We start from the raw sequence: 20,968 nt of genomic DNA, 5'->3' as shown, positions 1-20,968 counted from the left end.
GTTGTGATTGTTGCAAGGAACATTATTTATCTAATAATTTTTTAATACTATTAGTTTGTGATACATAATATATTATTTTTTCTGCCATAATAACTAACTATTTTCTGTACCCCTAAACAACCTATCGCGTACCCCTAGGGGTACGCGTACCACAGGTTGGGAATCGCTGCTCTATGGTATCTTGTTCTCTACATCTGGAAACCATTAAATGCAATGTTTTTTCTTATCTGTTTTAATTAATGGAGGAAAGGGCAAGGTTGTCAGTGACTCAAACCTTCACCTAATGTCATTGTTTGGTTGGGACCCTGCCTCCAGTGTTCCCACACTTGTTTTTGCCTCTTAGATTTACTTGCCGCCCCAGGGGATGGTAGCACTCGCTTTGGGAATCGCTGAGCTAGAGGCTGTATGTACTTTGTGGCTTTTGGCCAAGATGGTGAAAATGCATACTCTCTTCTGGCATATTTTCATTGTATAATGCGTAATTAAAAAGGAGCAACTTATAATTGAGATGTCAGCTATAATCTTTTTATCTTAAACAGAATTATTTGGCTAGTTTTACTGAAGAAAGGCATTTGGTTCTAGAGTAAATGACATTTAATGGTGGAACAAGTTGGAAAGTTATGAGCATTGTGTTATCTTTGTTGATTAAATTAAACTGTCTTTTGTTTGCAGATGGTGAAAATGCATGCAGATATCTTGTCAAATTCTATGGTTACTCTACAATTAAAGCTTGAAATCAAACTAATTTCTTAATATGTTAATTTGGAAAACATTTGTAGAGAGATGTGGCCATTCATGGTTAAAAAATTGTTGAATGATGATTTTTTTGGATACTTAGCAATTTTGGTTTTTGGATAATTGGTTCTCTATTGAGTTACTAAACTCATTAAATAATAAATATTGGAGGGAAGGGCAAGGTTGTCAGTGACTCGAGGACAGAATACATTGAATGGAAATATGGCTGGTTGGATGTTTCTTCCTTTTCTGTGGATTATGTATTAATGATAAACCAAATATTGCCATAATTAGTCTGATTGATAATTGAGCATGGTATCAGTCTTATTTTTGTTTGCTGGATTGAGTTTATGCTTTATGATTGTAGTATAGTGATTTTACTTTTTGGAACTTCCTGAGAGCATCTGTTGTGCAAGGCTACCCTCAAGGAGGTGTTCTTTCACCCTTGTTGTGAATGGTCTCTTGAAGTATCTTAGTTTCTCTGAGTTGTAAGTCCAGGGATATATAGATATTCTGCTTTGTACTGAGAAATTTCCTGTATTTTGTCTTCTTCACAGAAGCTTAACCTGTGTTCAGAGCTATGCAGGCAGCTTACATATCAGTCTAAATCAATGATTCCCAACCAGGAGTATGCACACCTGAGGATGAATTTCGTATTTAGGGTACACAAAAAAAAAAAAAATGGCTGATGTACTATAATTTAAGAATATTCAAATTCTGCATTGAGGCCTTTGGTGACATCATGGCACTCAATACTTAGTTTTAAATAAAAATATATTTTTATATTTGTGTGTCCTACCAATGCTTTTTTTTTTACATGTAATTGTACATTGCTGTATAATTGATTAAAGATGCCATTGATGAACATGCAAAACTTAGGAAAATGGGCTGCCAAGGGGTACACAAGTCAAAAAAGATTGGAAACTGCTGGTCTGGATAAAACTTATTGTTCCTTTTGCTCATAGGAAAGCATTGAGTGGTTTTTCTGAGCCTCTTCTCTGTAATAAAAGGGTACAGTTTTCCTCCTTGGTCAAGTACCTTCTGGTATTACTTGACTAGCCCTTATGGATTTTGCATCTTGAGATGGTGCTATATAGTCAAGGCATATCTTCTGGTTATGTAAAGGCACTTTTTGCAAATCTGGTCTGCAACCATGCATTTTCTTTTTGACTTTTTACTATGGTGGTTTGAACCAAACAACCTGTTTTGCTGAAATTTGGTGATCCAGGGGTTTTGCAAAGACTATCAGATAAGGATGAAAAACCTATAGCATACTGCATGCCTTACAGAACTAGTGGTGGCTATATCTATGATTCCATGTATTGTAGTTCTATTGGGCTTTCCCATCACCTGTTTATTCCAGCTGAAGTAAGGAAAGGTCTCAAGTGTAATGTCATATGACACAAATTTTAGTCAAAGTACATTTGTCATTGGCTTTACTGAGAGACAAGAAGAAGAAGACATCTTTTTGATGAATTCAGACAAAATGTTTCCATGGTTTTGACAGGCATTATCTGGTCTCCTTTTCTGCTCAACTGGCATATAAATAGGGTAACTTTTCATCCACAGAATATAGTCTCATTTACAAACAGATTGATTCAAAATTAATAGTGGCAGAAACGCTGCCATTTGTGGAAACAGTCGAGCAGAGTTTTTTGTGTCACTGGGCAAGTTTCCTACTGTGTTTCAAGCAGAGTTGCTAGCTATTGTTTGGTGTGTTTGTACTATTTTACACTCTTAATAAGGCTATCTATATTAAGGCAGCCTGACTTTTAGAAACAAACATATTTCATTCTTGTCAGCTTACTTAGGCACTTGTTTGGAGGTGTTGATAGCATCTCAATGGTTTGTCTATCCACAACAGTTTTTCTCTGGTGGTGCCAAGACATTGAAGATATTGCCATCAATATAGCAGCTGATTTACTGGTCAAGCAGGGAGCTTTATATTCTTTGTGGAGTCAAATCAACTCTTAGTATTTCTTTTAATACTTTTTTAGTGCTGTTTAAGTAGTGGGGATAATTCCAATCATTTTAAAACTGGACTAACTCCCAATTTAAAGCAAAGTAAGAATTTATGTTTAGCCTATCCTTAGTTTGCCCAAAGGATTTTATACTTTTTTTACAAGAATCATGTTTTGATTGATATTGTACAGACATTTATGAGAGTGACTTTGATCACTTTCATAAATGTCTGTACCAATTGAAACTTTTCTCCTCAGCCTTTTGCCACTTTAACAGATTCCTCTGCAGATCTTTGCTTGAGAAGACTCATTCAATCTGAGTTCTTAATTGAGCATGGCATCTCTCAGCTTTAAAGAGCTCAGACAGCAATCTCCAAAGAAAGAGTTGAAAAGTAATTTTTTGTGGGACACACACTGGATATTTTAAGCCAATGCACTTTGACCTAAAAGCCTCCACTTGCACAATAACAATAGTACTCCAATCACTATAGCTGATTCTCCTACAATATTACAACAACAGATTTTGTTGACATGTGATCTCTCAAAGAAAAAATTCTAAAATTTGTAAGTATATTTAAATAATTATTTTATTCCACATAATGTACAAATTCATAAAAAATGACAATTATTATATTCTATAAAAATAATGATTCGAGAGATTCATGATGAACATGTCACAAAAAAAAATACAATGCACTCAGTGTAAACAGTGTAGTGCTAGCAATCGCGTGAGAGAAGTGGACGGATTGTCTGAAATACAACTTAATTATTCATTTACAAATACTAGAAACCTCAAAAATCACCTGCATTTGGTTAAAATACATAAATATTGCTTTTTTTTTTTAAAGTGTTAATATAAATTATTCTATTTTAACAACTATGCTTATGTTTAATTACATAATTATCAAAATAATGATATGTATCATCTTGGCTAATTGTTATTTACAATTCGTTAATTTTATAAAATATGTACAGATCTATAATATTTTCTTTGTATAAAAATGTTAAGTATATAATTAAATAAATTTGCAATACACTTACATATCATCACATTTTGTATTAAAAAAATGATTTTTTGATGATACTCTTATGATAAAATTTTCTGAAGCAGGAGCTCGATATTGATGACGTCCCAGAGATTCTTTGTTTTATGTAAATGTCAAGTTTCTAGTATTTTATGGCTGGCAAAATTATAACTGCCAATTAAATATTAACAATGATAGAATACTAATTAAAGAGATACTTAATTCTATAGAACTGGCAGCGGCCCTACAGTCGACGATTTTCATGGCCTGCACGAAGTCGTAACCCAAATATTCGTGATAATTACGTTTGTGCAAAGGAACTTCCACCAACTGTTGAGTGGCATCTTGAAAGATCAGGTCACTGTAACTGCTGTCAGAAACAAACATTTTGAAGGTGAAATCTTCGCTATACTTAGATCCATAGTATTGTTGAGCATGTAAAAAAAGATCGATGTAGGATCTAGTTACATTGGGTGGGTTGTTTCTGTTTGTGACCATTGCATTTGAGGCAACTTTACCAAGATTGCAACTTTCGTACTCGTGCTGTTTTGCTCTGGTGCCATCTCTACACAACAGTTCAAAATCGCCGGGCATCATGGGGCGGGCCCACCATTCGCGATTTTTCCCCGCGGTATTTTCTAAAACCGTGGTGTGTTTCACGAATGCAATCTCTCCACCCCCTTCCACCAGACAACGTAGGGCACCCGTATTACCATAGAAAGGTTCGGAAGAATCTCTGCTACAATAACTTGCACCGGTTCCGTGACACAGGTCACATAAATTGGCATAACTCCAATCGGCTACAGTATATTCCCTGGACAGAACACCCGGAATGCAACTTTTTTGAAAGAATTCTGCTGCAGCATGTGCCGAATTGCATCCATAAGATCGCATTCTTTCGTTACTTAAAAGAAAACTCATTGGTATGACCCAACCTGCTGCCAAACCCACACCAGTATGACAAGATCTTTTTCCTGGATCAAGAGGGAGAAATTAATACTTATCATTTTAAAGATTAATGTCTAGTCAATATTAAAAAAGAAAACAAACCTTTTAAGTATAATAGATCTGTATCTTTATCAGGCTGCTGTGCAACTGCTACAACATAATAAGATGGCTCTTGTAAATCATACTGTTCAGCTATAATTGGTACCAATCCAAGTGCACTGTAAAATGAAAAAAATTTCGTTTAGAAAAGTAAATTAAGCTCTTCAAGATTATTGCAAATTTTTAAAGTCAGATCTCTGTTTCTGCATAATACATGCAACAGAAAAACACATTAATTACTATATTTTTTGAAATATAATATGCAATACAATCATGAAAATTGGGGTTTGTGGAAAGTAAAAAGAGTAACATGAAGAGGTAACATTGGAGAAAAGAAGCTGAAAGTAGTGGGTGAGATAAGATGACTCAGAGAAGCTTATTGAAAATGATCTTATGTAGAAAGCCAAGTTGTCATCGTTATCCATCAGTTTATCAATTAGACTATCACACAGTAAGATAATTTATTGTAATTATCATCCTGTCATTGCAAGAAATCTTTGTGGTATGATTCAGAGTTGGGACATTATTCCCAATCTTCATACATGTATCCAACACTGTTGCAGATTGAATTTATCCATAATAAGCAAAACTGAGACAACCTTATAAACTGTAATGTGTTTGATGTATCAAATGACTATAAACAAATTAACCAATGCATTTTTAATTTGAAGGATTACTAGTTTGAACTTTATCCTATTCATTTTTGTATAAACAACAAAAATTAGCAGCTTTTCATCATATCAATTAAGTAATTTCTTGGAAGGGCAAAGAGTTTTTTAAAACATAAATAAAAAGTTATAAACTGAAGAACAGTTAAAGTTGAACTTTAACTTACATAATTAATATAACCTGTTTAGTCATTGCTAACACATTTCATCTTCAATCAAGGAACCAATCAGTTTGTTCTTCCAAAACATTTTTGGTAGTGATAATGATCTAAAAAATTTGACTTTTACTAGTGTAAAAGTTGAATTTTTTAGATTATTTTTTAAGGTAAAATTTATGGGGTTAACTATTATATGGATACAACTTTTGAGGGGCTGAAATTCAAGCTAGAATCCAATGTACCAAATCAGTATCAGAAGCCCAACTGATTTCTAAATGAAATGTTTTCTTCTCAAAATTTCATATTTCTTGAATGATTTTACAACAGTGTCAACTTTTAGTTCCTTCCATGAATCAACGATCCATTCACAGATCAAAAGCAATGATGGAGCCCTCACGATGCCTCCCTTTGTGTATGTTTTTTTTCTTCGCAGTTGTTGTTCAGCACAGAGGACAGTCACTCATTTACTTGCAAACTGGAGTAGTTGTGGAGACAGATAAGAGTCTTATGGCACTTACAAGACAATGGTGCTGGAGAAGAAGAAGATGTGTCTGTCAAGAAGAGCAGGCGATCCGGGTTAGTGCTTCGATGGCACTGTGGATACTGGCAGACATTTCATTCACTAAACAACATAGATTTGTCATGCAACACAATTAACAAGGAACTCTCCTTTTGACCTTGAGATTCAGGGTTTTTATTGATTTTCTACCCAAATCCCTTATTTTGATTAGTCCTAATTTCCTTGTCTCACTTTTTGGTCTCTCTCCACGTAAATACAGATTGGTTCAGGTTGCAATTAAGGTCTGCTTTGGATGATCTACCTGACACCATCCTTCAACTCTGACTGGGAACTGTTGATACAACCAAGAAACTTGTACTTGTATTTTAGCCCATTGTTAAAATTCTAAAATGTCAGAATTAAGGAAATAATCTCAGATGATGTCTCCTTGACTGTCAAACTTTCTCCTTTTCCCAATTAACCCTAACTTCAATCTGTTGTATATGAGTATTGGTGTCAGAGTTTCATCTTTCCAGGTTGACATTCATCTATGATCTAACATGTGCGAGTTGCCTAGAGACTCCTTGTTTATCTCCATGTTGCATTTATTTTGATAACTACAGAATTTTTCCTCTCTTTCTTACATAACTTTCATTTGGTTTTTGTTTTAACAATTTCTGTATAGTCAATGCAATTAACATGATTTTGGACCCTGTCTGGGACCTCACAAATGGCTGCACAAGTAACACACCTTCCATCTTGATGATTTTCAAGTGCCCACTCTGCAACTTTGTGGCCACTTGCTATGTTTTCTTTTTCTATTTTCATTTTGGTATTGTCTGAAGTTTGTTTCATATCTTTCTCTAGTCTCTCACAAGTTTCTCCAACACACAAAATTCCCCTGCTGCTACATAGTTATTTGTCTTCTCGGCAACTTCAAACACTTTTAGTTTAAATGTTACCATATATTTGTTATTTTTTCTGGAGGGCATTTTTATGTAAAATGACAGAGAAATTTTAAACTGTAGTTGTAGATTTGTGTGTGTGTTTGCACCGACATGTCACGCGTCATTATGTTGATGGCACCTCTGCTGAGATGACCCCTGCCTCTGTCATTTCTGGCCATAATTTATTATTATTCATTAGATTGTTTTAGTAAAAATTTTTCTTGCTCCAATATCCAACAGCATCCAAAATACTGTATATTTTAGATCCAAAATGCATGAATATTGCAGATTGAGTTAATGAAACGCATTTTAGAAAATATCTACTGGTAGATGGTGTTCTTACAATTGTTAATGGAATTATGAAATTGGCAAAAATCCTCATGATGATAAAGCAGAGTCAGAATGGTGCTTTTCAACATTGTAAACAATATAAACTTTTATAAAGAGCACTACTTATCCTGAAAAACTAGATGCACTTGCAGTGCCTTCAATGGAAAAAATTCTGGCAAATGTTGACCTGTTGTCCATGAAATACTAGTGTAGACTTAGGGACCTATGGAAAATTCCAGGATTTTTGGCCAAAAATAGGGGATCAACTATTACTCAAGTATATATAGTACATAAATTATCTTTAATCAATATATTTTAGTTTTAAATAGAATTGTTTAAATATTAAATCATTTAAAATTACATTTCTCAACATTCAAAAAAAAAAAAATAATAATAAAAGAAACACTAAAATAAATTAAAAGTAACTTCATATTTCATCCCTACCTACACCTCAAAAACATAAAAGGTTGACTCTGACATGAGACTATTATGTTCCTTAGGAAGTCACTTAAAAGACAGAAGAAACCATGGAGTAAATTATGTTTCTGAGGTGTAGGAAGGGATGAAATATGAAGACACTTTTAATTCATTTCAGTGTTTCTTCTATTTTTTGTGAATTTCAAGTGTTCTTGTCATTATGACTTTTTACTAACGTAATATTTATCGTTTAAATCTTTCATTCCATGAGCAATTTTTAAAAAAAATTATTTTTGGAATACATATATCGTATTTAGGCGGATGTTTTTTATCCAAACAATTAGAAGACATTTGCATACTTAAAGTAGGATTTTGATTATGAATCTTTGTGCATTTCAGGCTTTAATGTGGATTGTTGTTTGGAATAGAGCATTGTAGCTACATTAAGTGGCATTATACATTGCTCTTAACTACATTAAAAATAGCTGAGAATCTATTCATTATTATTTGAAAATACCTAAACTGCCATTTAAAGGTCCGTCGTAAGTACAAGAATTGTAAATTGACTGCCTTTTAAGTCAAAGAATATCTGCTTTAAAATAATAATAATAGTAAAAAGTACAAGTTTAGAAAATTTTAATGAAATGATGTAATAACTTACTGTCCTGCATGATAAATATCACCCGCATCTAACACTGTTAAATCTGCTTGACCATCCTTGATCAACTGCATACAATCTCTTTGACTGTGACCAGTTATGCAAACTAAGTCAGGTTTCAACATTTTTGCTCTAAATGCTGTCTACATGTAAAAGAAAAAATTTATTTTAAATAAAATAAATGCTTATATAGAAATATTAGTTTTGTAAACAATAAACATATAAATTGATAACTTACTCTCATCTTATTGCATTTCTTTTGTTCTGCGACTGACACTACACATAATTTAGCAGGTGGAACGGGACATTTTTGTAGTTTTTTATATAAATCTTGCTTTATTCCTAAGAAGAGAATAATTACAGAGAATTTACTTGTAAAGTTTAAATAAAATTTTCACACAGATGTAAACAACTCACCAAGATATCCAGCAAATATCTGTTTGGTGGCATCTAGAGCAACTAAATTAGTAGTTGTGTCTAGAAACAGAAGATTGGTGCTGTTTTTGTATAGATCGCGATCATCTCCGGTTCCCGATTTGAATAGTTGAAAAGATTTTTCAGACACACTGTTTGATGAAAGGCTTCTTCTATTGTAAGGGTAATAGTTAGAACCTCCTCTATATGAAGCATTGAAATGAGAAGGAGGAGGAGGAGGATAATCGGGATTCCAGTTGCTAGAATACGGATTATTTCTACCAAATAACTTAACTGCAAGCTGAAAATGTTTTTAGAAATATATTAATTAACACAACTCATTACTATTTATTAAATAACTGAAATGTCAGTGCAACCTTTAAAAATCTTTGGTATCTTTTTCTTGTTTCTGGCAGGAGAACGGAACTAACTGCAACAACATGAGCAGGTACATAACCCCAATTACACGAACGAAAGTCGTCGACAGGAGCGGACGTCTCTCTTCTATTGAATGGGCAGACTAGTTTAAATTCGGATGCAGGAGGTCCCCTGTAATTGCGCTGACTTGTCATTTCACGAACGGTGCTGTCTTTTAGAAAAGCTACCTCTCCATTATTCAACAAACAATTAAAGGCACCTTCGAAATTAGCATATTTATTGTTTCCACTGCAACGGTTACTCTTTTTACCTTCGCAGAGTTCGCACATCTTTTGAGGATTGTCACCTTAAATAAAAATTAAATAAACTTAAACATAAACAAATTAATTTGTAATCACAGCAATTAAAACAGAATTTGACAACTAAGCCTCAAATCAACCCAGTATTCAATTTGGCTCTTTGAATACATTATACACATCAGACATGCCAATGTTATCTTATGGTTGGTTGTACAAAGATGTCAGACTCTGTTTTAGCTGCAAATCCCATATAATAATTAAAATTTTTGCTCACAGAAACTTCACTCACCTGTCGGGTTATATTTATCAATTAAAGAATTAGGAGTGCAACTAGGACCGAAAAATTCTGCTGCAGATTTAATTATATTATTGCAATACTTTATTGGCAACACGTCCTCTTCTATTAATCTTGCTATAGGAATTATCCATCCTCCCAGCTGCCCCACCGAAGGAAAACAGACTCTTTTACCTTCTAAATCTCTCAAATAATCTAGCCGAGTAGAAATCCTCGTAACTGCAACTGCATAATATCCATCTGTTTCTTCTATAAAATTTAAAAAAAATTTTAATTGAAATATCCAATTTTAAAACAAACATTAATTTAAACTTTTGTATTTGATTAACTTATGTTGCATATAAAATTAACACTTGTAAATGCTTATTTTAAAAAACCTAATGGACTTCAGCAATTATTATAACCATAAAAATCTATATAAAAAGTCATTATAAGAACTTAACACTGGAAAAATTGAGAATTATATAAAAATTTTTAAAATAAAGTGATATTTAATCATTAAAAATTATTATTATTATTAGTTAACAGAAAATATATCAGATACAAATAATTATGGACATTAATATTAAACATATTTTTATATTGTGTCTCCTGTCCCGGTCCTGTCCGAGAATAAGCAGTTAGAAGACATAGGACTGTTCCAGCTTCCATATTCTAGAATGATCATTGCATACAGTCATCCAACAGCATGTTGAGATATATTTGAGGGCAGAAACCTTTGTAAACTCTCTCTCTCACTCTAGAGGTTAGGCATGCGGCATAGTGACTAGTTTGATCACCTTTACCGATAGATTTATATGTTATCCGCATTTAATCATTTAATTCTTTATGTATGCTCCTGTAAATTAGATTAGTTATATAATAAACTCCTTATTTGTTTGTTTAACCTGTGAACCTGTCTATCATTGCTTGCACAGACACCTGTTGACTTTCTCAACTCCCTCGCCACTCGATAAAAAGCCATCAGTGATGCTATGAACGGATCTCGCTGATCCAACAATTAGAGGGCTCTGTCCCTTCGCCCGTATTCTCACAAAACCACCTTTTGAAAAAATGAACAAAGTTGTACAAATGATTAATTCATAAATCAAATTTAATCCAATACAATTCATTAATTTCAAAAGACAAGTATAAATCTTTTGTGAATATATGTATAAATTTCTCTTAAGAATTCAGACACGGAATCTTAAGAATTTGAAGAAATATAACTAAAGCTATCAGGCTGACAATGTTTCTTCATAAGAACAAATATTGCCAGCTGATATCTTAGTCCTCATATCTACAAAATGTTTATCAATTTTGAAAATGGTTATTGTAGAAATAATTCACTACTGTATTAATAATTTTCAAAATTAACAATTCATCCACAAGCATTTTTATATGCTCAATTCTCAAGGACCATTTGAGGTTCTCAATGTCCTGTTCCGCTACATACTGTCAGTTTAACCAATATACCTCGCAATGATCTAATGAAAACTTTGATTTGTGATAAAATTTGATGTTTTTCCATTGATCAAGAACAAACAGAATTGTGAGATGGCATTACATGTTCTGTATTTAATGCAAGAGCTCAATCAACTTATCTTGTACAAATGTAAAATGGAGAATATTTGAGCCATGAATGATAAACTCAACAACAAATGGAAAAAAAAAAATATGAGGTTTTATATGGAGAAAAATTGCAAATGATTTGTTTCCTGGAATAATAGATAAGAATTAAGCATATAAAATAGGCCTAATTCAAATAAGTTCACTATATAAAACCTATGATAGATATTGCTCGATTTAACAAATGATAAGTAGCAACTAACTTTGAATATACTGTATCTAAATTGTGGAATATGGCATGTGTAAGCAAGCATCAAATAGGACTCCATGGATTCATAATTATCAAATACACTATAAACTGTTGAACAGTAACCTCAACAAAACAGCCGTGTCTAATAAAAATGGGTTATAAACCAGCCTTTATTCATTCCTCTGTATTACAAAAAATTTTAAATTAAGTGTTTTTAATTGAGAACTTGACAACGAAATAGCAGAATAATAAATGCATCATCTTTCCAAGATGTCTTTAAATGCTGAGTATGAGTCCTGGGGACCTAATCCTAATTTATAGGATGTTGAAAGTGTACCTGAAACAAACTTGTGCAGTGAAAGGTCTGATTAAATGAGTTTGTTCTAAACAACACTTACAACACATTTGTGTGTTGCTACACAGACAATTTAACACTAAGCGTCCCAGTCAAATCATCAAACTTTTACAGTAATTTTATCCAGATGTGTCAGGTCTTATTTGGCAACTAGCCTCACCAATCTACATTGGGTACAAAAACTTGGCCAAACCCACAACAGGCACAAAAGCAAATAATCTTAAGCCATGTAGAAAGAGTTTAAAATGTCACTGTGACTATAGCATGCAATTTGATTATGCTCCTATTGATATAAGTTACATGCATTTCATACTGAACACTAACCTATCTTCAGTTAACAATTATTAACTTCAAAACATTTTCAGCCTTTCTAAGGCCATCCCTAATATACAATTCTCTCCAGTGCACAAGCAAAAAGACTGATTTTAAAACACCAATTGTTCCACAAGCAGAAATATTCTTCCAAAATTTAAATTCAATTTTTTAAAGGTGAATGTTTATATGGAGTGTTCCATCCAAACTTCCTTTCCAAATTCTTTTCTGAATATCGAGAATTCAAACTTAGGGTTCGAAAAATCAGTAATATAAATGCACAAGATGACTGCAACCACCATATAAACATAGATAAGAAAATAAACTCAAAAGACAAAAAATAAATATAAGCAATCAACATGTATACTTCAAAGACAGCTTTCCAAGTCATGGAAATAATTGCAATCTTTGATGTAGTTTGTGTTTTTCTCAGAGAAATAAATTTACACCTGTTTTAAGAGCTTTAAGTCCCCTCTTTCCCTCACCAACCATATCAAAGCTGCTTCATGTAGCAGTGCCTCTATTTCCAGATCTGTTGCCCAAGTTAGCTAGATAAGTATTATGCAAGCATTTATATCAACTGCATGCACCCTTAGTTTTGTCAAGAGAGAGTGGAAAGTCACTCTAGCATATTCCATATTCATACTAAACCTCATGTCAACTACTGATATCCTGTACATGCCCAGTATCCTAAAGGAAAATATGCTAAGTATCCTAAATTTAATAAGGATACATACTGCATAGAGAATCCCAACGGGCAGTCCATCTTTAAAAATCAAATAGTTCTATATGCAAGATATACTGATAGTATCTTGATCAATTAGAACAGGGGTTCTCAACCTTTTTTTTACCCATGGACTCCTTTTCTTCTTAATTTTTTTTGTGGACCTCCATAGATTGCACAGCAAAAAACCTTATATGTTTTTGTTACATTGTTTCAAATTGGAAAAATATTTTAATACTGAAGCTCTGAATTTCAGAAAAAGTAACTATGGTATTTATGAACTAGCACTTTTAATACCTCAAGATTGAGTTTTGCACAGAACTGAAGGTTAGGGTTAAAATAAACCGATTACCTTTATACTGGAGGGAGGCTATAAAGTTTATAGCCTCCCTCCCTAATCTTTAAGATCTGGAACAAACTGATGCAAAACGTTCAGAAATGTCACTGTCAAGTGACATGATGCTGATGGTATAAGATTCTCCTAACAGACCTCAGTTTTATAATCTCTCTTTGATTTTTGTCAATGAGATATATATGTCATTTACATATTCAATATTTTAAATAATTTATATTTTAACCCTTATGCAAGAAATGAGTGATAAATAAATTGACAATATATATACTGTAGAAATTTCATTTTCAGTAAAACAATTGTTCTGAAGTAGAATTACCCTACAGGCCACTAAAATATCACCGTAAACCCCCAATTCGGTATTTTTTTTCTGTGGACCCCAGTTGAGAACTCCTGATTTAGAACAAGAGACACAACACTGATGAGTTCTTAAGCATGATCAACAATAACCCTTACTGATTACAGATATAAAATTAATAACCTAGAGGCTTTTCTAGACATAAACATAACGAAATCAATTTACCAAAAATGGGAAAAGCCAACTCCTCCATATTCCAATGATATCCTGCAACCTACTACAAAATAAAGCAGCAGCCCTCTAGATCTTAATAAGGAGTACTTTTACTCAATGTAGAAACATTCAAGACATGCAAGAAAATATCACATATTAAAGAGGTTGGTACACAAATTAATGGAAACCCTAATAATTTAATTAATCAACTCACCAGTGCCTATGCCAACAATAAGAAAATAATACAAAAAGGAGAATCTAGCACAAGTACAGCCATGTCCTATAACCCTGCCTTCAATCATCTATGTAAGGCAATAGCGAAACAGAATAAAAGTAAATTATGCTTTAAGAGGAACCAGACAATATACCAGTTGCTACACAATGAAAAGGATCCACAATGCACCTTTAGAATACCATTAGTTGTCACGGGGTTCACTATGAGTAGGGAATATGTTGGAACAAATGTCATTCAAACAGAAATTTCAATAAAAATTATTCATTGTTGACAATTTTGAATTTGAACTCTTGAAACAATATAACTGACAAATGAAACAATGAAAATTTGAATACACATTCCAGGATATCAGTTGCTTGCATTTAGTTGTGCATCTTCATAAACTTTCACTGATAATGGTCTTAAAAAGGCCAAAAATGTTGTTAATATTCATGTATATTGACTGAAGATAAATGTTAGTGCTACTTTGGCCACAATTTAACGGTACACAGCAAATTCTAAAAATCATAAAATTTTATTATTATTAATTTATATACATGTTGGTAGGATTGTCAAATATCTAGGTTGTATACTTTTCAGAAAAATGCATCTTTTGCCACAGCAGTTTATTTTTCTGCAGAAATTTTTTAAACTCTGTACAACTATATTGCAGTATATTTTGTGATATTAATAATTATTTATATTATTATTCATTCTGAAAACTCTATTTATAGCAATACATATAGGGATTCTAAAGAAAAAATTTTCTGAAATTTTTTGAAATAAGACATTTTTTTGGGAAATCCTGGAATATGAGAATTTTGGCATCCTTGCAAAAATTACTGGGACAACAGGGCAGGGTTCAAAATACAGAACAGTCTCATACAATATGGGACATATGGTCACTTCACTTCAAGTAAATTTTTAAGACTAACCATTCATCCAAAAGTACTTAGATTTAATTTAATTATTGCTATAATTTAAAATATTTGGTAGCAGAGGAAAATAATCTTATCAACTTATAGCATCTTATAAATTTTAATAAAAACAAATCATTTGCATACAAATACTTAAAGATTTGCAATATCTGCATTCACATTTTGAAACTTGTCTTTAGTCTAAATATATTTATCATTGGAGATGAGAGAATTGCTTCAATCCTAGAACATAAAAATAAAACCTTAGGATATAGAAAAATATACTTCTAATAACTGAATGTTTATTTTAGTCGTATACAGATATCCCTTGATTAATGCAGTTAATTAATCTCACGATGCTACCATGTATATCAAAATTGCATTAATCAAATAAAGTATCTATGTTGTGTAAAGACAACTGGTTAAGCCACATTAATTAAAACTTCTGCCATGTATATAAAAGAATTTCACATGTTAATGAAATTCCATGTTAAGCAAAACCACATTAAGCAATGGATACCTGTATATATGTTTTCCTGGCATTTAGATATTTTATTTGCTAGTGATGATTATAAACATCATGAATGAATCTTCTGAGATGTTGCCTCTTGAGCTCTTTTACCATTTTCAAAAAGAAATACTTCTAATACAAACTAAGCTAAAAAAGCAATATCTAATGGATTTTTTAGTTATTCAAATAACCACTTAAAAGGTTTTCTTGGGATGAAGATACAGTCCTCATCTGTGATGTCCAGTGGCGTGTGTGACATTTGATGATAGGGAAGCTGTGTTTCTGTAAGAAACCGACTTTCAGGAGCAATCAGTCAGTGATGGTCTAGGCCTCTAGGGTCCATTCGTATTCGTTTGTTCGATAAGCCAGTAAAAACCGTAGACTTCACTAAATGTATTTTTAATTAATAGATTATCTAACGCACTTAATATATAAGCAAGTTCAATATAATTAACTTTCTTATATTAGATTTAATAGATTCTATACGCCCTCTAAATGCCAATTCTTGCTTTGATAAAATTTACTAATTTAAATATATTATATCTATTAGCTGTAACTCCCCCAGAGTGGTAGGTTGCCACCTTGAACGCTCGGCCATCCGGCCGCATTGAATAGACTAGTGACTAGTATAATGTTATTTGTTTAATTATTGTACGATATAACGAATAAAATATCTAATTATTCTCAATATAATGTTTTACTATATCGCCCAGAAAATTGTTTTTCGCCCCCAAAATATAAATTGTTACTAATCGCCCCCNAATCAACTCACCAGTGCCTATGCCAACAATAAGAAAATAATACAAAAAGGAGAATCTAGCACAAGTACAGCCATGTCCTATAACCCTGCCTTCAATCATCTATGTAAGGCAATAGCGAAACAGAATAAAAGTAAATTATGCTTTAAGAGGAACCAGACAATATACCAGTTGCTACACAATGAAAAGGATCCACAATGCACCTTTAGAATACCATTAGTTGTCACGGGGTTCACTATGAGTAGGGAATATGTTGGAACAAATGTCATTCAAACAGAAATTTCAATAAAAATTATTCATTGTTGACAATTTTGAATTTGAACTCTTGAAACAATATAACTGACAAATGAAACAATGAAAATTTGAATACACATTCCAGGATATCAGTTGCTTGCATTTAGTTGTGCATCTTCATAAACTTTCACTGATAATGGTCTTAAAAAGGCCAAAAATGTTGTTAATATTCATGTATATTGACTGAAGATAAATGTTAGTGCTACTTTGGCCACAATTTAACGGTACACAGCAAATTCTAAAAATCATAAAATTTTATTATTATTAATTTATATACATGTTGGTAGGATTCTCAAATATCTAGGTTGTATACTTTTCAGAAGAATGCGTCTTTTGCCGCAGCAGTTTATTTTTCTGCAGAAATTTTTTAAACTGTACAACTGTAATGCAGTAAATTTTGTGATATTATAAATTATTTATATTATTATTCATTCTGGAAAACCCTATTTATAGCAATACATATAGGGATTCTAAAGAGAAAATTTCCTGAAATTCTTTGAAATACAAGACATTTTTTTGGGAAATCCTGGAATATGAGAAATTTTGGCGTCCTTGCAAAAATTACTGGGACAACGGCTGGGGTCAAAATACAGAATAGTCTCATACAATATGGGACATATGGTCACTTCACTTCAAGGTAAATTTTTAAGACTAACTATTCATCCAAAAGTACTTAGATTTAATTTAATTATTGCTATAATTTAAAATATTTGGTAGCAGAGGAAAATAATCTTATCAACTTATAGCATCTTATAAATTTTAATAAAAACAAAGTATTTGCATACAAATACTTAAAGATTTGCAATATCTGCATTCAATTTTGAAACTTGTCTTTAGTCTAAATATATTTATTATTGGAGATGAGAGAATTGTTTCAATCCTAGAATATAAAAATAAAACCTTAGGATATAGAGAAATATACTTCTAATAACTGAATGTTTATTTTAGTCGTATACAGATATCCCTTGATTAATGCAGTTAATTAACCCCATGATGCTACCATGTATACCAAAATTGCATTAATCAAATAAAGTATCTATGTTATGTAAAGACAACTGGTAAAGCCACTACATTAAAACTTCTGCCATGTATATAAAAGAATTTCACATGTTAATCAAATCCCATGTTAAGCAAAACCACATTAAGCAACGGATACCTGTATATATGTTTTCCTGGCATTTAGATATTTTATTTGCTAGTGATGATTATAAACATCATGAATGAATCTTCTGAGATGTTGCCTCTTGAGCTCTTTTACCATTTTCAAAAAAAAATACTTTTAATACAAACTAAGCTAAAAAAAGCAATATCTAATGGATTTTTTTAGTTATTCAAATAACCACTTAAAAGGTTTTCTTGTGATGAAGATAGTCCTCATCTGTGATGTCCTAACTCCTACAGTTACCAGTTCAAACTTCATTTTTCAACAGCCAAATGGCCTAGTAGTTAAAATGTCGGCCTATCAATTTGTGGGGTCCAAGAACAAATCTGGTTGGGTTGAAACCCAACCAGATTCATTCTTGGACCTAAGGAATTTTCTCAAAGATAGTCTATCCCAGATATGTTGGATTCTGTCTCTCATTACCCAGCCACCCCATTGTTGGCCTGGCTGAACCCATAATAAACTTGATAAAAAAGCCAATTAGTGCCCAAAAGGTAGATAGAGTAAAAAAAAAAAAAAAAAAACACTTAATTTTCCAAGAATATAACCTTGATTTATAAAGTTAACCCAAGGAATTATGATGGAAAGTTTAATAGGTTTTCCTGGAATCAGTTACATTATAAAAGCTAAAAGCTACTGTATAAATTGTTTGTAAAATACAATCAAATATTTAAGAGAGTAGTCACTGACATTTCTTAATAGATGTTACAACCTTCAATATCTTTCTAATATGTTATGTAAGGATATTTATTCTTTGACTCCTTCCTTCATACAGGAATAAGCAAAAATGGTAATTTAAGCATCAGACATCTGATGGATAAGAATATGTTTATAAAATCTTATCTAATTTTGATGTATGCACATTTACTATATTGAAGATGAAAATATAGTTGTAAGCTTCTTGCCTCTAAACAGTTAATTTAATAATTATTTCAAGTAACCAGTTGGTAGAGATATGAGGCTTGTTAAACTTCAATGGAGACAAGTAATTGAGATTACATCTTGTTTCCATTGCAGTTTAATAAGCCTCATATCTCTACCAACTGGTTACTTGAGATAATTATTAAATTGAGATAAAAATAGTTTACAATCTTGAAGTTTTCGCAATTATTAATATTTTCTTTTTGGAATTATATCACTTGTAATAACTCTAAATACCCTGGAAAAAGACTGTCAGATAAAGACAGACATATTAAACAAAAAAATTTTAGTATTATATTATCTTCTTGTCTTCAAGTTCATTCAGGCAGTTGCATTGAGGATTATAACTGCTAAGCTCCATCAAGATCACAAGAAGAAAAACAATACTAATCTAATGATCTAATATTATTAAGCATAGAGTAAAAATCATAGAATATCTTTTTGTGTCACTATCAAGAATATCATCTAAGACACAAAATTCCCTGAAAACTTATGGAAACTTTTACACAAATAAGACATCTTAGACAATGCACAAATTGCATATGACATAAAATCTGCCACTTTTTCGTGTACAGTACATGGGCAATAAACTATCAATATCTAATTGTAAAGTGCATAAAATCTGCCTTATTTCAATTAAGAATTAAGAGAGTTAAATTTGTATATAGATTCTTTTATCAATCTACTAAGCAATCTGTAATACGAACAATTCTCCAGATTCTAAAAGAAAGTGCAATCATCACGGATCCTCGACCGAGGGAGTCCATCCTCAATCCGAAAGACAGGTTTATTGACGCAGGACAGTTTCTCACCAGGAAACATCGGAATATCGATAGCAAAAGAGGTACTAAAGAATTTGTAAATTTATATATTTTGTTATTCACATTACTTAGCATATAAATTTTCTTTCTGCAGAAACAAAATTTATATGCTAAGTAATGATATCTTTCATAAATTTACATGTGACTGTTACATTTATTTTAGAACTATATTCACATATATATATATATATACGTATAACAGTTATTTAGGTTGAACTATAAAATAAAAATCAGGATTATCATAGAACATACAAAATAATCATCATCCAAACTACCGGGATGCGGAACACGCCCAAACTATGAACACAACGTAGTTTAACACTCCAAATTCGACCGATCTCTGGCGAGACATTAAACAATCTCTAATGCACGTTAAAAAATATCCGGCATACAAACCCGGTCCGTATCTTTCCGCCACGATCGGCACGAGACTGTGATACCGTCCGGCCACGAACAACTCTCCGGGATCCAGAGTGACCATGTCCGCCTTTCTCCTGTCGATCCAGCCCATGCACTGGTCCTTATCCGCGGCTTCCTTACAGAGAAGTTTGACATTAAACTTCTCCCTCTCCTCCAGGTCCACTCTCTCCACCTCGCTAGCAAATTTCTGGCATTTCTCCTGTTCCATGTGACTTACGGTGCACCACGTGATTTCTATTCTATCTTCAGTTTTAACTAAATAAGAAATTTAATAAAAATTGTTTTAGAAAATTGTCAATTTTATAGTTAACAATTCAAAATGCTCAATGACAACATTTAAAGCCTGTTAGAAAGTTATCAGTTTCAAGTTGTATGTAAACAACGTGTCAATCTTATCTGTTTCAACTGCTAGGTATCCAAACAAATGTTTTCTTTAAGATAACGAGCGATCGAGACACATTTTTAACCAGTGGGACATCCGGTGTCGAATTCAAATTGTCACCATCACCTTCGGGAATGTAAACGGGTGCAAGAGTAAACAAACATAAGGTGATTAAGGTAAATAAACTCACCATTTTGCACTAAGACGTCGAAAATGATGGATAGGGAAAGGCACAAGAAGAAAAGATGCATTTTTTTGTGTTCAAATCGCTTTCAAAGCAAGGCAACAACAGGTGTGGCGGGGCGCGCATGCGTAAAAGCACGACAGGTGGGCAGCCAGGTAGACTATTACCTGTACACATTCCGATATTCTCCCCATTGTGTCATTTTCCAAATGTCCGAATTTCCTCTCTAAAATCTATTAATTGCAACGAAAATTCTATTAAAGACCGTCTTACATTTTTTCTCGTATTTCCTCATACAGTAATAAAATGGAGAAGGCGATTTTCGTTTTGATTTTTTTTTAAACGGGCGTTTTTTTGTGCGAAAAACCACGTTATCATAACTGAAAAATTCGCCATTAGAGTACCAGTCGACCCCCCTATAACACTGTTGATAATTCCGTTTTATATGAATTCCATGTTGTACGAGTCACTTAGATTTTACAAATACGGGTGCCTGGCTGT

At 32.5% G+C, this 20,968-nt stretch overlaps 1 protein-coding gene across 1 annotated transcript; it reads right to left on the bottom strand.

Moving 5' to 3' along the window:
* Positions 1–3,282: 3,282 nt before the first annotated feature.
* On the bottom strand, positions 3,283–20,670 carry LOC111615775 (melanotransferrin-like). Its single transcript, XM_023357214.1, has 9 exons — positions 20,474–20,670; positions 19,878–20,156; positions 9,826–10,080; positions 9,237–9,583; positions 8,863–9,160; positions 8,684–8,787; positions 8,449–8,588; positions 4,772–4,887; positions 3,283–4,695 (listed from the first exon to the last, which is right to left on the bottom strand). The coding sequence occupies exons 1-9, from the start codon at positions 20,532–20,534 to the stop codon at positions 3,887–3,889; spliced, it is 2,409 nt and encodes an 802-aa protein (XP_023212982.1). The 5' UTR covers positions 20,535–20,670; the 3' UTR covers positions 3,283–3,886.
* Between the last annotated feature and the right edge of the window lie 298 nt (positions 20,671–20,968).

This window comes from Centruroides sculpturatus, unplaced genomic scaffold (genome assembly GCF_000671375.1).
Source record: "Centruroides sculpturatus isolate CEXI.00-Female unplaced genomic scaffold, Cexi_2.0 scaffold2681, whole genome shotgun sequence".
NCBI lineage: Eukaryota > Metazoa > Arthropoda > Arachnida > Scorpiones > Buthidae > Centruroides > Centruroides sculpturatus.
Note: the sequence above shows the minus strand (reverse complement) of the source record. Positions and strands in the feature narration are given on the sequence as shown.

Bases quoted from the DNA above. Each gene is read 5' to 3' on its own strand.
- LOC111615775 (XM_023357214.1), bottom strand. From the start codon at position 20,534: ATGCATCTTTTCTTCTTGTGCCTTTCCCTATCCATCATTTTCGACGTC. The intron at 10,081-19,877 runs GTTTGTATGCCG...TAAATTTTATAG, and splicing joins GGCGGAAAGATACGGACCGG to AAGAAACAGATGGATATTAT. The intron at 8,788-8,862 runs GTGAGTTGTTTA...TTCTCTTCTTAG, and splicing joins GATATTTGCTGGATATCTTG to GAATAAAGCAAGATTTATAT.